Here is a 15904-nt window from a genome sequence, read left to right as displayed (position 1 = left end):
CAGTCCCAGAGCTGCAGCCAGGGAACACCCAGGAGCAAGCTGGCAGTGTCCTGTTTCTATGAGATATAGGCTGTGGGAGGGGAGCCAAGCTCATGAATGTATCCACCCAACAGTCTGGAAGAACCTAGGGGACTCTCTTTGTCTGGTAAAGGGCCTAAGTAGTAGGAAGCTGGGTTTACGAGAGGAAAGCACAGTATTTACTACCCCTCTGTAGGTTTTCAATCTTGAACTTGAAAATGAAGTTTTCCATGAGAAAAGTATGGGTGGGGGTGGGGAGTGGGAGCAAGGACATGGTAAAAGGAAATCCTGCTGTCATCTGCAGAGGATGTATGGGGCTCAGGCAGGCTAGCACTCAGGACAGTTCAGGTACATGACTCAGAATTCCCAACAGGAGGGCTGTCTGCCACTCTGCCCCTGAGGCATGAGAACACAGATACCTGCTTAATCACTGTGGCTTTGCTACCAAAGGCCCAGTGGGCTTCCCCTCTCCTGCCTACACCACATGGTTCTAGAGACAAAGAACAGCAGTGATGTCTCCAGGTCCCCTGGGGGCTCTGGGTGGGTACAGAGATGAAGCACATGAGAAGGGAAGGAAGGGCTTAGGCCCCAGTAGGACACTGACCTCAGCATGCTGAGCCATGGTGCTGGCCTCCACTGCATAAATTTTCCTGGCTCCTGCTTGAGCAGCAAAAAATGACAGGATCCCAGAGCCACAGCCCACGTCGAGAACAATCTGAGAAAATGGTATGTGTGTGAGGCTACAGATGTGCCAGCCACCACACACTATGCCCATCACAAACAACATAAATAATAGCAGAAATACTATGTGTCAACAAAGAATTGTTTTCAGGGGGCTGAAGCGATGGTTACTCTTCAGAGGACCTAGGTTCAATGTAACTCCAGTTCCAGGAGATCTGATGCCCTCTTCTGGCCTCCCCAGGCACTGCATGCATGTGCTACACAGACAAATACTCACACATAATAAAATAAAACAAAAAGCAGTCTTGCACAGTGGCAAATGCCTATAATCCCAGCAATGACAAGATTGGGGCAGGAGGACCATGAATTCAAGACAGCCTAGACTACACAGTTCTGAAGATGAAAATACTGCTGGTCTGGGAAGAACAGAGAGGTGAGAACCAGAGAGGTGTTGGAGGAAGTGTCCTGGTGCCAGAAACTCATTGTCCTCGCCCACCCACCTGCTGAGAAGCTGAGACAGAGCTAGCATAAGGCTTGAGGATGTAATTCAAGCACTTGACAAGTGAAAATAGTGAGTTCAAGGCAAGCCTGTGATATCTGAGACAACCTTGCCTGTCTCAAGTCACCCCTGTCCAACATAAAAGAGATAGAGAAGGGAGAAAGAAAAAGAAAAAGAAAAAAAAAAAAAAAAAAAAAGATCACAAAGATGTGCCTCCCTCCACAATGAGATCATATATGAGGCAAAACTACATTTGATATGCCTGACCTACCAAATATCTCAGCCTTGCCTGGCTGGCCGGACACATGCTCAGAATGCCTATCTAACCCCACAGCTGGGCCAAACCATCCAACAGAAAGCCTAGATCATAAAGTGTTGACTACCTTACACAGTACTGGGAAGACCAGAATGGCCCTGTCCTCCTGACCTCTGCGTTGGGCCTCTCAAGCATTGGGATTATAGGTATGCATCACCAACCTGGACTGAACAACAGTAAAAGTATAGGGAGTGGGGTGATGGTGGTGTAGGGGAGGGGTGTCCAGGCATGGTGAGGCAGGCTGCCAGAGGCTAAGGTAGGAAGATTGAGCCTAAGTGTAGCTTGGACAACACAATAGGTATTGTCTAACAACCCCTCCCCTGCTCACACACACAAGAGCAAAGACACTTCAAAAGGGTCCTATCCTATCTATACTGTGCTTGGGGGAAGGGATGCTAGCTAAAAAGGCCAAGAACATGCGCACAGGTCTTGCTGGATTTCCTCACCAAGCCAATGAGCACACCATCAGTAATCGTGCCAGAAAAGTCTGGGTTCTGAGTTCAGTCTGTGGGGCTGAGTGGGAGCTAGAAGCTCCAGAAAGCAGTGAGGCCCCCTCTAGTACTGTTCCCAGTATCTTCATCCCATCCTCTGGAATCCTCTGAGAAGCTGGTAACCATGCTTCCCTGAGTTCTATGAGCTGCTTGGGTAAACAGCTGTTTCGGGCACCCCAACTCAGAGCCATCTGTCAAAAAACCTGGGAAAGGCAGTTGGGGCTGGACCTTGATATTTAAAGTTGAGGGGTAGGGTTCTGTATCATTGGAGTCCCCAGCCTGTGGGTTCTGCCCTTGTTCCTGGTAGATGAAATTAGAACTGAAATGGATGAGAGAAGGTTCAGCTGGGGTCCACTACTACTGGAGATCAACTGCTCCCCACAGAAGTCATCTGTGTGACTAGGAAAGAGGTGTGGCTTCATTATTCTCAGCCCCCCCCCCCCTCTTCTTGAGAAAGGGACTCATTGTATAGCCCTGGATGATTTCCAGTTTAGAGATATGCCTGCCTCTGCCAAGATCAAAAGTGCTTGCTGCCACACCCAGCTTACTCACTGTTTTATAACACACACATCCAAACATCAACTTCCATATGGAAAGCCGTTTTATTTTTCTGCAACACTAGAATGGAAGTCAGTCTTCCTCATGCTAGGTAAGTGTCCCTGATCCTATAGTTGGTGACCCTCCTGGCAACATTTCCTGAGTGCTGGCATTAGTGCTAGGTTCCATGTAAACCTTAACGTTTGTTCACCCAATACAGCAGAGGCAGAAAACAGTGCGACCAAAGACATGTATGTTAGAAGAGGCAAAGTGTTCTCTATAGGAAATGGAAGAATGAATTTTAACTAAAAGAAAATGGAGGGCTGACTCAGAACAACAGATAGAAAGAAAGAAAGGAGGCAGAAGACCTGGAGGAGGCAAGGGAGGCCCCTGGCCAAGCCTCTGGGGGACCAGCCGCCTCTGTTGAGGATGCTTTCTGTCCCGCCGGCTCACCTTGTCCTTGAAGTCAGTGTGGTTCTGCAGGATCGCACGCTGGTAGGTGCCTGTCCGCACATAGTCTTGCATCATGTTCTGCTGCTGGGACAGGTAGCCGTAAAACTGGAACAGAGACACACCAAGGGCACATGGCACACGGCATAACAGACTGCCATAGCCATGGCCGCCCTAAGATGGAAGGAGGGCCTGACAGCATAAACCTCCCTTGGGAGGTCATGTACCCTCCTCCAGCCTGAACCCAACCGACATGAGCCAGCTGCTCCACAAGTGGGAGCAGGGATCTAAGGAGCAGTCCCCAAGAGGGACACTTCCACTCTTGTCATGGCTGACAGACAGAGATGCCACCTGGACCAGGAGGTAACCCAAGAAATCACAAAATTTGTCATGGATTGGGCTCTAACATCTAGGGGCCAACTGTCCCATCTTAGGGCCCCAAAAAAGAAGAATGGATGGAACAAAACCCTAGAGCTCAGAGCGCCAGGCAGGTGATGTGCGGTGTCTCTCTGTAAGACAACAGGCGGTCAGGAGGCAGCGTGGCACCTGGCAGGGCCACAGTCTTGGGCATCAGGCAGACCTGCTTTCCCATCGTGGCTCTGTTGCATAAGAGCTGTGTGACTTGGAGCAAAGTCACTTAACCTCTCTGAGCCTCAGTTTTCTCATCTGTAAATGGGGACAATAACAGTTGTTGGGAAAGTCCAAGTGCTGCTGGCATGGAAGATTGCTGACACAGTGCTTTACACTCACCAAGGGTTTAGAACATTGCTATAGTTCAGTCACTACTCTAAACACCTGAGGACTTGGGCATCACAGATGAGGAAACTGAGGCCTAGCAGCAAGTGGTGAACACCTGCTGAGGCTACACAGCTAGTAAAGGACGGAGCCAGGGTGAGCACCCGTGTGGGCCTACTCTGTGCCACGTGGCCTCCTGTGGGAAGGCAGGGAGGATAACACCAGGGTGGTTGTCTGGCCCAGGATAGGTGCTAACTCACCTGGAAGTACTGCACAGCTGAGGATTCCTCTGTCCGCTCGCTAAACACAGAGCGCTCCAGTGTGTGGCCCCGGCAGGTTTTCAGGATGTTGTAGAAAGAACAGAAATCTGCAAAGGGGGAGCCAGGTCACTGGGAGGCCAGTGCTATGATGGCCCTCTGGGAGAGTCTGAGGGCCTGAGCATTTGCTCTTCTTGTCTGCCTTTCCCAACTTGTCTACTTGGACACATGGGAACTGGTGACTTCCTCTCCCCCAATACAATGTCCCGATTGAGGAGGACAGGAAAAGAAGAGCCAAGAGTGCCACTCTGACTGACAGGAGGGCATGACTGCGGCTGCACGTGGGGACAACAGGCCTGGGCATTCCTCCCAGACAACAGCCTGCAAGTGTGGGAAGCACCTCACAGTGGCACTGGACACAAGGACAACACCACCTCAATGTTGAAGAGAGCAGGCGATTCCTGTGAACCCAGAAAAGCATGGGGAGAGGGTGTCAGCACCCTTCCCGGGACACAGTGCTAGGAAATTCTTTGAACCGATTCCCACAGAAGTTACTCAGAAGGTGGGGAGCAGAGAGGATCAGCTGCCTCACCCCTAGTTGAGGGACTATAAACAACTGACAGCTGCTAGGGAGGGGAGTTGAGGAGGAGACAGGATGGGGCTTGAATCAGGGGTGAATATGTAAAAATACACTGTATGAATGTGTGAAATTCTCAAAGAATAAAAATACATTAAAGGGTTGGGGATTTAGCTCAGTGGTAGAGTGCTTGCCTAGCAAGCGCAAGGCCCTGGGTTCGATCCCCAGCTCAAAAAGTGTTGGAGAACTGGCTCAATGGATAAAACCCTTGCTAGACAAGTGTCAGGACTGGAGTCCAGATGTGGAGTCCCAGTGATGAGGGGCTGAAGACGGGTCCTTGGAGCACACTGGTTAGCCTGCCCAGCACAGCTGATGAGCTCTGGGTTCAAGAGAGTCCCTTACTCGGTAAATGAGGTTAAGAGCTTCTGGCCTCCATACTCCTATGCATCTACATGCACATGCACCTTAACACATATACTCCTGTACACACAAACACATACATTTAAACACATCATATACACAGATACATGCAAATTAACTTATACTAACTAATTAAAAGTCAGCCAGGAGTCCGGGCAGTGGTGGTGCACACCTTTAATCCCAGCACTCAGGAGGCAGAGGCAGGTGGATCTCTGTGAGTTTGAGGAGTTTATAGAGCTAGTTCCAGGACAGCCAAGGTCACACAAAGAAATCTTGTCTTGAAAAGCCAAACCAAACAAATAAACAAATAAGTAAATAAATAAAAAAGCTGAATGGCCAATAGCTAGGCAGGCAGTAGGACTTCCAGGTAGAAAGAGAACTCTGGGAAGAAGAAGGTGGAGTTGCCAGCCAGACTCGGAGGAAGCAGCACAGGCAGTACAGTCAGAGGAGGTTAACAAGCCACATGACAGAACGTAGATTAAAATAAATGGGTTAATTTAAGTTTTAAGAGCCAGTGGGACAAACCTAAGCTAAGGCCAAGCTTTCATAATTAATAGTAAGTCTCCATGTCACTATTTGTGAGCTAGTGGCCCAATGAAAAATCTAACTACAACTCCCTGGGACTGAACTAACCCCAGGCCACATCACCTAGAGGATTTGTTATTTATTTACTTTTGGTATCTTGCCTGCATGTGTGTTTGTATACCTGAGGAGTCCCCGAGAGGAACTGGAGTATCAGACAGGTGTGAGCTGCTATGTGGGTAATGGGAACTGAACTTGTGTCCTCAGAAGAACTCTTAACCACTAAGCCATCTCTCTAAACATCCCTCCCTAGCAATTGATTTTATGTGTTTAGGTGTTTTGCCTGCATATATGTATTTGCACCACTTGCCTAGTGCACACAGAAGCTAGGAGGTTTCAGATCTCCTCAAACTGGAGCTGCAGACAGTTCTGAGCTGCTGTGTGGGGAATAGGGCCAGTACTCTCACCTCCTGCCCGTCTCCAGACTAATAATCTAATGTGCACGGTAACTCCTGGTGGCAGTATTTCCAACATATCTTTAGCTGGGTGGTAACACACCACTTTAATCTCAGCACTCAGGAGGCAGATCTCTGTGAGTTGGAGGCCAGCCTGGTCTACATAGCAAGTTCCAGGACAGCCAGAGCTACACAGAGAAAAAAATCAACCACAACAAAACCCCAAAACCAGATCCCCAAAAGCCACATAAAAATCTGATGTAGTAGCATCATGTCTCTCACTCTAAATGCAGAGATTAAAAAATCCCCAGAAACTTGTGGGTCAGCTAGCTTGGTGTGCTCAGTGGTGAACATTGAGAGAGTACATCTCAAACAAGGTAAAAGGAGATGACCAACATATATGGAGCTCTTCTCCCCTCCACGTGTGTCAGCACAAGCACACCTACATTCACATGCACGAAAATTAGACGAATCATCAACAACTCTGGATTTCAGCAGACCTTCTCCATTAGGAATATATCCCAAGATGTTCAGCCCTTCCACGAGCTATGCTGCCTGTGCATGTAGAGCTATGAGTGTTTATTTAGCTCCGGCCACGCATGTAAAGACTCTGTGCCAACAAAAAGAACTAAACTAAACAAAACAAAACAAAAAACCAGACAAGTAGCCCAGGCTGGCCTTGAATTCCTAGTCCTCCTGCCTCCACCTTCGGAGTGCTGGGACTGTATGTAGATGGGGCTAGGACTTCAAGCATGTTATACAAGGGCTCACCCGCTGAGCTACATTTTAGTCCCTCAAATTTAAAACATTTTTTTTCAATTTTTTGGGGACAGTGTCTCATAGGGCCCAGGCTCCTTCTCAGATTTGCAACATAGAAGAGGCAGGCCTTGAACTCCTGATCTTCTGCCTGTCCTTCTTCCTCTGCATTAGGATTACACAGAAGGGAAGAAGATAGGAGGGAGAGAAGGGAAAGGAAAGGAGGCCCGAGGATGCTGGCACAGGTAACTTCCTGTGGAGACAGTGCAGGCTCTGGGAAACCAGCAGCCCCTCTCCCCTGTACCAGTCACCAGACTCACCCAGGCACTCAACTGACCAAGTCCTGCCACAGGACATTCACAGGCCTGGCTACTGCTTCAGAAAACCCCAAGGTCCCAGCTTTGTTCACCTGGGTTTCCACAAGCCCTCCTCAACAACCTTAGTGTCCCTAACATGTCTAACAACAGGCCTGCCCAGAGCCCCCAGGAGCTTCTTTAATGAGAGCGAAGGTTCTGCCCACCTCTAGACCTCATCTCACCCCTCCCCTGGGATCCTAGCCACAGCTGAGAAAGCTGGCCTCAGGCCTAACCCAACTAGCTCGCTGAGAGGCTCAGGTATGGCAAGAGAGTAAGGATGGCCCTTTTGGAGAAAAGGACAAAGAATTGAGACCCAGAGGATCCACAGCAGTCACTGAGGTGTCAGGTCAGGGCATCTGTTTAACACCAAGAATACATTCTTACTGAGAACATATCTCCTCATGGGGCTGGGTTTTTGCCTTCTTCTTGTTTTGGAGCAAGGATCTTGTTACGTTGGCTGCTCAGGCTAGTTTCAAACTCTCGTGCTCAAGTGACCCTCATGTTCTAGCCTTCTGGGAAGCTGAGACAATGAGCATGTGCCACCATACCCCATACCTGACCACGACTATAACTTATACTGTCTTTAAGCAGGAATCCTTCCTTCTGCCTCAGCCTCCTCAGCAGCTGGAACTACAAGCGCTATAAGTGTATGCCAAAGCACTCAGCATATGCAAGTGCACACATAGTAGGTGTGCATGTGGTGGTGGTGGTGCCTGTGTATGTGGAGGTAAGTGGTAGGGTTTGGGTGTCATTCCTTAGGAATCATCCACCTTTTTTCCTGAGGCAGTCTCTAGCCTAGAACTCTGATGAGGCAAGGCTGGCTGGCCAGTGTGAGCTGCAGGGATAAACCTGTATCTCTCTCTCTCCCTCTGAGATTACAAGCTCATGCTGCCAAGGCTGACTTTTCATGTGGTACTAAGTACTGAGTTCAGGTCCTTCCGCCTGTGTGGCAAACACTTCTATTAACTGACCATCTCCCCAGCTCCCAGGCTCCACCATGGAACCAAACACATACCGTGGGGTGTGGCAAACTGGATGAGGACGCTGTTGCAGCCCAGTGTGATGATGAAGGACTGCCTGCCCACACGGCTGCATTCTGTCTCTCGGGACACTGAGCACTTGAACACACACACATCTTCATCTGCAAAAGAGATGGATACTGGCATGAGCAAAGGTGCCCTGGTGAATGCCTTGCTTAACTGTGTCCTTGCCCACCCCATCCTTTTGGTGTACCTCATAAACACTTTGAAGGGCTCTGCCTCTGTCTCAGTGAAAAGGAATAAGGGACAACTGAACTGCAGGGATATTGCCAGGGTCCCCAGGAGGTCAGTGTCTGACTCCCAGGGGAAGGCCTGCGCTCCCAGAGACCTCCTGTCCCCGTATGAACTGACAGGTGGGGAGAATGTAGGCAGAGCCATCCTTAAGGAGGGGCTGAGATAGTCCTAGAAGACACAGACAACTCAAGGATAATGAAGGTACTGGGGCTTTGGAGTCTTGGCTCTGCCAAAGGGGCATTTGTTCAGGTCCTTCTGAGTTACAAGGGGTCGGTCGTCCCTGGACTTTGTAGCTGTCAGGATGGAAGTCCCAATGACCCTTTAGGATGCCCTTTGCTCTCAGAGGCAATGACTGTGTCCTTGGCTGTGGGAGCCACGTGTAACCTATGCTTCTGTGCCACCTACAGATTCTCAGTAGGATACAGCAAGCCACGTAGCCTGTCCAGGCTGGTGGGGCAGGGACCCAGGAGCTACTGTGTATGCTCAATTACATAGATAGCCCAGCAGTCAAGAAGCACTATATGCCCATCACAACCATATTTTCTAGTTATTTATTCAACAAGAGTCCAATACGCTGAAGGATGAAGCCAATATCCCTAAAAAAAGGATATATTGTCTGATGGTGCTGCTATCCCACCGCACCTGTGTAGTACCACTGCTGCTTAAAAATTTTAAATTTTATTATTGCTATGTAGTGTGTGTGTGTGTACACGCACCTGTGCATGCTGGCAAGCATGAAGTTAGAGGACATGCCTTCAGAAATTGGTTCTTTCTTGTATGGTATACCATAGACTCTGGGAATCAAACTCAGGTTGCCAGGCTTGGGCAATAGCACCTTCCCCCCATTGAACCATCTCCAATGCCCCCAGCAAGTACTTTTGACCTTAACGCATAAAGGGACAGCAGACACCATCGGATACACAGAGTGGATCAGCTTGCAAGATAACCTTCGAGATCTCCTCAAATGGTCAATATTAGTTGAGAGAAAACACTGAGAACTATTCTAGAGTGAAGGAGATACAGGAGAGGCAGCTATTAAGTATTCAATGGACCCAGGCCTGGATCCATTACACTAGATGGATGGTGTGAAATGAGACACTGGCTCTATGGATCTCAAGTAGCCCAGGCTAACCTGTAACTCTATGCAGCTTAGTATGATCTTCAACTCCCACTTTCATTGCACCAAGTGCTGGGGTTATAGGTATGTATCGTGTGCCTGGTTTATGTGGTGCTGGAATAGAACCCAGGGCCCTGTGTGTTGTTAGGTTAGTGATCTACCAACTGAGCTATAGTCACAGCCCCAGAACATCCTTATTCCTAGAACACAAATGCAGCAGTGGGTAAGTTTACTGGACCAATGTTGCTGTTCTCACATGGCTCGCCAAATAAGTAGCAAAACAGAAAGAAAAAAAAAAAAAAAGGCTGGTGTAAATGTTGCTGAAGACATGTTTCCAAGCACCCTGAGTAGCCAAAATAGGGTGAAAAAGAACCATTAGTTGGAGGAGTCTCTGATTCAAAAGAGTCACATAAAGCTTCCGTAATCAAAATAGTCTTTGAAAAGAACAAGATAGACCTGCAGAATAGAAAGAGAACACAGAAATAAATTCTGCCGTTAATGGTCAAGCGACCATTCTACAAGAGTGTCTACAGGGAGTTCTACTTCCTACAAGGGTGCCAATGGAGACAGGCGTCTCCAATAAGGAACACTGGAACATCTGGACAGTCACTTGGAAAACCATGCAACTAAATTCTGACCTGACACTATAACAAGAGGTAACTACTCAAATGAATCTGGCCCAAACAAGAGTTCACACTGGAAGACTCTTGGTTTGGTGAGAGTCTCATGACTCAGGGAGTAATGGCACTTGCTGCCAGGCCTGACCTACTGAGTTCAATCCCAGGGAGCCATATGGTGGAAGGAAAGAACTGACTTCCAAAAGTAGTCATTTTCTGATGTCTACATGTATGCACACACACAAATAAATTTTAAAAATGTAATTAAAAAACCTACAGGGTGGGGATGGAGAGATGGCTTAGTGGTTAAGAGCACTGGCTGCTCTTCCAGAGGTCCTAAGTTCAATTCTCAGCAATCACATGGTGGCTCACAACCATCTATATAGTGAGATATGATACCAACAGAACACTCATACCTAAAACAAAACAAAACAAAAAACAGACAAACAAAAAACACCTATATGGCTCTTTGAAAGAAACACAGGGATAAATCTGTGACTTCGATTTGGCAATGGATTCCTTCCTAGCTATGAAACTAAGAGCATGAGAACTATAAACTGCAATTTTTTTTAATACTGAATGCCATTTATTGACGGAGGGAGGAGGTCTTAAATACAGGCTTACAGCACTATGGGAGAACCCCGGAGGGCAGATGTTTTACAATCTTGCATCTAAGCTGTTAATGCCCAGTATGCAGGATACACAGACAAGGAACTTCCCTTAAGCATTCAGGAGGGTGGAACCCAGCAGGGGATTAACATAGGGAGGATATCAAGGTCAAGGTCAGCAAGCAAGGCAACAGTTACCCAAAACAGGGGCCAGGGCCCTACAGGTCCCCCCCCTTTTACTAAAAAATGAGCTTCTGACTTAAGTTGCGTGGGAGGTGAGCAGGTCACCTTACCCGTTATAGAGACACCTGTCCAGGCCACACAGGCACTCTGTCTTAGGTTGGTGAGCGCCCCCCACCCCCCTAGGCATTACCCGTCTTTGAATACTCATTATCATACAGGCTCAATCATGTGTGAGCTGCATAAACTGCAATTTTTTTTTTGTTTTTCGAGACAGGGTTTCTCTGTGTAGCTTTGAGCCTTTCCTGGAACTCACTTAGTAGCCCAGGCTGGCCTCGAACTCACAGAGATCCGCCTGCCTCTGCCTTCCAAGTGCTGGGATTAAAGGTGTGCACCACCACCGCCTGGCATAAACTGCAATTTTCATTTTATTTTATGTGCACTGGTGTTTTGCCATGGGAGTCAGATCCCCTGGAACTGGATTACAGACAGTTGTGAGCTGACATGTGGGTGCTGGGAATTGAACCCAGGTCCTCTAGAAGAGTAGTCAGTGTTCTTAACCACTGAGCCATCTTTCCAGTCCATAAATTGCAATTTTTGAAAAATTTAAAATTATAAATTCGGCCGGGCGGTGGTGGCACACGCCTTTAATCCCAGCACTGGGAGGCAGAGCCAGGCGGCTCTCTGTGAGATCGAGGCCAGCCTGGGCTACCAAGTGAGTTCCAGGAAAGGCGCAAAGCTACACAGAGAAACCCTGTCTCCCAAAACCAATATATATATATATATATATATATATATATATATATATACATACATATATAAATTCGTGGGGAGGCTGAAGCATCCCTACTCAGACTAGGAATTTGGGACCAGCCCGGGCAACATAACAAGATCTCAAAAACCAAACAAAGAAGGTGACCTAGAAGCATGCTTGTCCCTCAGACCTCTAGAACTTGAAATTAGGAAACTCTTGAATTCCAGGCTACCCTGAGTTACACATTGAGACCCTGATCTTTATAAATAAATAAATAGATAGATAAATAAATAAATGGGCAGAGCACTTACCTTGAAAGTACAAGGCCCTAGAATCTATCATAGCAATGAAAAACCCACAACAAAACAAAAATGAAAATAACTCTAACACTGTCTGTGAGATGTCACTTCTCATAATGTCTACAATTTAAACAGTGACATGAAGCAAGTGAATGGAGAGATGTAGAAGAATGAAGGCCAGCAAACATCTCTAGAGGGGATGTGACCGCCTGACACAGCAACTCTCTTGCAGGTATATGCCCGCAAAGAACAGCAGGCAGAGCTTCAAACAAATGCTTGTTTGTAAATAGTCAGGTATAGGGACTGCAGCAATAGTCCAGTCTGTCATGAGGCTGAGGCCAAGGGGCTTGCTGAATCTTAGCCCAGAAGTTCAAGGGCCAACCTGGACAACACAGTAAGAGCTCAAAGAAAGAACAGAACATGCTGGGGTCAGGGCTAGTTGGCTAGTTGGCAGAGTGCTTGCCTAGAATGCAGGAAGCCCTAGACTCTATCCCCAGCACAGCATAAAGTACATCAAGCAGCAGGAGTGCTGCACAGCTATAAGAAAGCCTTCAGAAGGCAGAGGCAGGAAGATCGAAGTCAGAAGGAAATACAACACATACAGAGACAAATAGTCAAAACTAGACACAACTCTAATACCATCAACTCATCAACAGATAAATAGAATCAGATAATGGTATTATTTAAGCATAGAGAGAAACAAAGTCAAGACCAGCTACAGCCTGGAACACTACCAGAAACTACTGTCAAAAGGGGTCAGCCACAAATGCCGTGCAATAAATACTGCATTCAACGGAACAGCAGGAAGGGTAAACTGGGGTGGCTGGGACAGACTTTCAGTTGCCAGGAGCTCTGAGAAGGCAGTAGGGGAGCAAGAGCTTCCTGGTGTGGGGTTTCCTTTGAGGTGATGACAGGGTTTTGGAGATAGCTAAAGGTCACAGTTATATAACACCAAATAAGCTCAATGCCACTGCACTGTTCTTTAAAATGGTCCGTGTTAGTTTATGGGCTGTCACTTCAACAGAGAAAGAAGACTGGTCCCTACGGCATGCCCAGGGACCCTGGCTCCCGGTTGTCCTGTCTAGCCTAGGGAAAAGCAAGTGTGTTGGTTGTCCACTGTCCTAGACACAGGGACCCAAGGCAAGGTGCCTGGGACCACGCCCTTCCTGGGACAGAAGATATGACGATAAGACCCCAGATTGCTTGTTTACCAGCTGCCCTGGGTGCTCCTCTACAACCTGCCACCAAGCAGGGCTGTGGCCAGGGCTACCCTGGCTGAGAAATTTGAAAGCACAGATGAAGGAATCAGCATTCTCTGAGCATCACATACAGCCAGCCCCCCAGGCACCTTTCTGATATACCCATGCAAGCTAACAAACCAGCTGCACCACAGCCCCACCCCCACTCCCGCTTTAGGTAGCCTGGAGTACAAGCTTAGCTCTGAAGAATTTGCATGGCACATGCAAAATCCTGGGTTCCATCTCTATAAAAATAAACCAAAAGCAAACAAAATGTTCCTTTGGCAGAGGCCACACACATGCCTAGAACCCCAGCTGGCCAGGTTCATCAGTATCAAGGGAATAAAGTAGGGTGACAGAGCAGGACACGCGATGTCCTCTTCTGATCTCCATGCAAGTATGTGCCTATGTATATACACCAGCAGTAAGACATACACATACAACGCACACACTGACTGACACATGCAAACACGGGGAGGGTTGAGCTGTATATGCTGGTTCACACCAGTCAAGCTCAGGCCAGAGTTATCATCATTTCTTTCTCTAGAGTCCCTAAGTGAAAACAGGAATGGCGGGTTATGGGTAGGAACAGTCCTTGTCTGGGTGGATTATCAAATGGGTCTCAAATGGAGCACAGAGAATGGGCCCTGAACTGAGGGATTAAAACAGTGCTGAGGACCCTGGTCCTGGCCACCAAAGCCCGATCATTTCAAGTTCTGTGGCCAAGGACTGAGAGTCTAGGGTGACAGGGAACAGCAGTACAGGGCAAGTGGGACGCGAACAGATTCCCCATGACAGAAAACCTCCAAGACAGCCCATGTCGCTCCCTACAAAAAAGTCCCTCACCGGCGGTGGTGGCGCACGCCTTTAATCCCAGCACTCAGGAGGCAGAGGCAGGCGGATCTCTGTGAGTTCGAGGCCAGCCTGGTCTACAGAGTGAGTTCCAGGAAAGGCACAAAACTGCACAGAGAAACTGTCTCGAAAAACCAAAAAAAGTCCCTCATCTATCCCCCAATTTCTACCATGAGACAGCCCCGTAACACTTTACAAAGGCCCCTCATTTCTTCATTATGTCACCAACTTGCTCAGAGGGTAAGAATCTTACTCAAGGTTATACAGCGAGTCTCGGGACTGTCTTCAGAGTTACTGCTCCTGGCCAAGGTGCTAGGACTTGACAGCATCCTGGAGTGGTCATATTTTTCTAAAGAATAGCCAAATACATCATTCTAGGAATGAAACTCAGTGGTAAAACTCTTGTTGAGCATGTGTTCAGTCCTGGGCCTCATCTCCAACACTATTATTAAAAAAGAAAAAAAGAAATTTTTCTGTAAGGACCATCTGTGTCACGATGACTCAATTCAGTCAGCAGCAAACTTCAATAAGTAAACAAATAACTATGGCTGTGTCAAGACAACTCTATTGACAAACCAGGCAGAGAGCCAGATTTACTTCACAGGGCTGCCATGTCTAGAATTACAGGTGTAGTGAGTGCTAAGCCTACCTTCTTCTACTCATGCCCTCACCCGCTTACATAGATGATGAGAACATCCACTTCCACCCTAGACTTGAGGGACCCTGGCACTAAGCTATGCAAGTCGGGAGACGCACCAAAGCCAGTGTGGCTGGGAGACTGGAAAAACCTCTCAGTGAGTGCAGGGAACCTGTAGGGCAGTGGTTCCCAATCTTCCTAAATGCTTCAGTCCTATACAGCTCCTCATGTCATGGTGACCCCCAACCATCAAATTATTTTGTTGCTACTTCTTAACTGTATTTTGCTAGTTATGAATCATAATGTAAATATTTTTGGAGACAGGTTTGCTAAAAGGGGTCTCAAGTCACCAGTTGAGAACCACTACTGTAGAGGAAGGAGGGCAGCCAAGCTGAGGGGCAGCATGAGGCCTAGTCAGACATACAGCTCCAAAACCTAGAGGCTCCCACAGCCATGGTCAGAAGCACTAGGAAGATTCTTAAGCTAGGAGACATGGAAGAGAACTGGGTGGAAGAGGATGGACTGGGGATGCAAGCTACCCTGTTCCTCACTTGCCAGAAATCATCTTACACTTGTCGTAGACCTGCTGCCTCCCCAGGACAGAAGAATCTACACAACCCTCCCTCCATACTCAGGAGGGAGAGGTCACTGGACCTTCATGAGTTCAAAATCAACCTGGGTAGCAACAGTGAAACCCTTCTCAAAATAAACATGCCATGTGTGTAGGGGCACACACCTAGTCCCTAGTATTTGGGAAATTAAAGCTTAAGTATCACCCCTGAGTTTGAGGGCAACATGGGATACCCAATGAGTTCCAGGTCGGCTTGGACTACAGAAGGAGACTCTGTATCCAAAACTTTCCTCTGCCCAGCTGGGCAAAGTGGGCTGGGAGATGACTCAGTGGGTAAAAGCAGTAGCTACATAAGCCTGAAGGCCTGAGTTCCAATCCCTAGAACTTTTCATGTGGATGAAAAGTGGGGTAGATGGCCAGCATCTGTAATCCCAGCACTCCTGTAGGAGATAACAGGCAGAGATAGGAGAATCACCCAGAAGCTCACAAGCCAGCTGACCTGGAGGAGTACAGTGTATATTGGCAGAAACAATGATACTCTGCTTTAACAAGAAATAAGGGCTGGGCGGTGGTGGTGCACGCATTTAATCCCAGCACTCGGGAGGCAGAGGCAGGCAGATCTCTGTGAGTTCGAGGCCAGTCTGGGTTACAGAGTGAGTTCCAGAAAAGGCACAAAGCTACACAGAG

At 47.9% G+C, this 15904-nt stretch overlaps 1 protein-coding gene across 3 annotated transcripts in view; it reads right to left on the bottom strand.

The window, feature by feature from the left end:
- Nucleotides 1-15904, bottom strand: part of Carm1 (coactivator associated arginine methyltransferase 1) — a 50957-nt gene that overhangs the window by 15289 nt on the left and 19764 nt on the right. For all 3 annotated transcript variants that reach the window (XM_036191835.1, XM_036191836.1, XM_036191837.1), the window contains exons 2-5: nt 8086-8211; nt 3988-4094; nt 2996-3100; nt 623-733 (exon numbers count right to left, since the gene is read on the bottom strand). In XM_036191835.1, coding sequence (XP_036047728.1) covers nt 623-733; nt 2996-3100; nt 3988-4094; nt 8086-8211 — 449 coding nt within the window. The remainder of the gene's footprint in view (nt 1-622; nt 734-2995; nt 3101-3987; nt 4095-8085; nt 8212-15904) is intronic.

Source organism: Onychomys torridus, chromosome 7, assembly GCF_903995425.1.
Source record: "Onychomys torridus chromosome 7, mOncTor1.1, whole genome shotgun sequence".
In the NCBI taxonomy this organism is placed as follows: Eukaryota; Metazoa; Chordata; class Mammalia; order Rodentia; family Cricetidae; genus Onychomys; species Onychomys torridus.
This window is presented reverse-complemented; position numbering and strand designations above follow the sequence as displayed.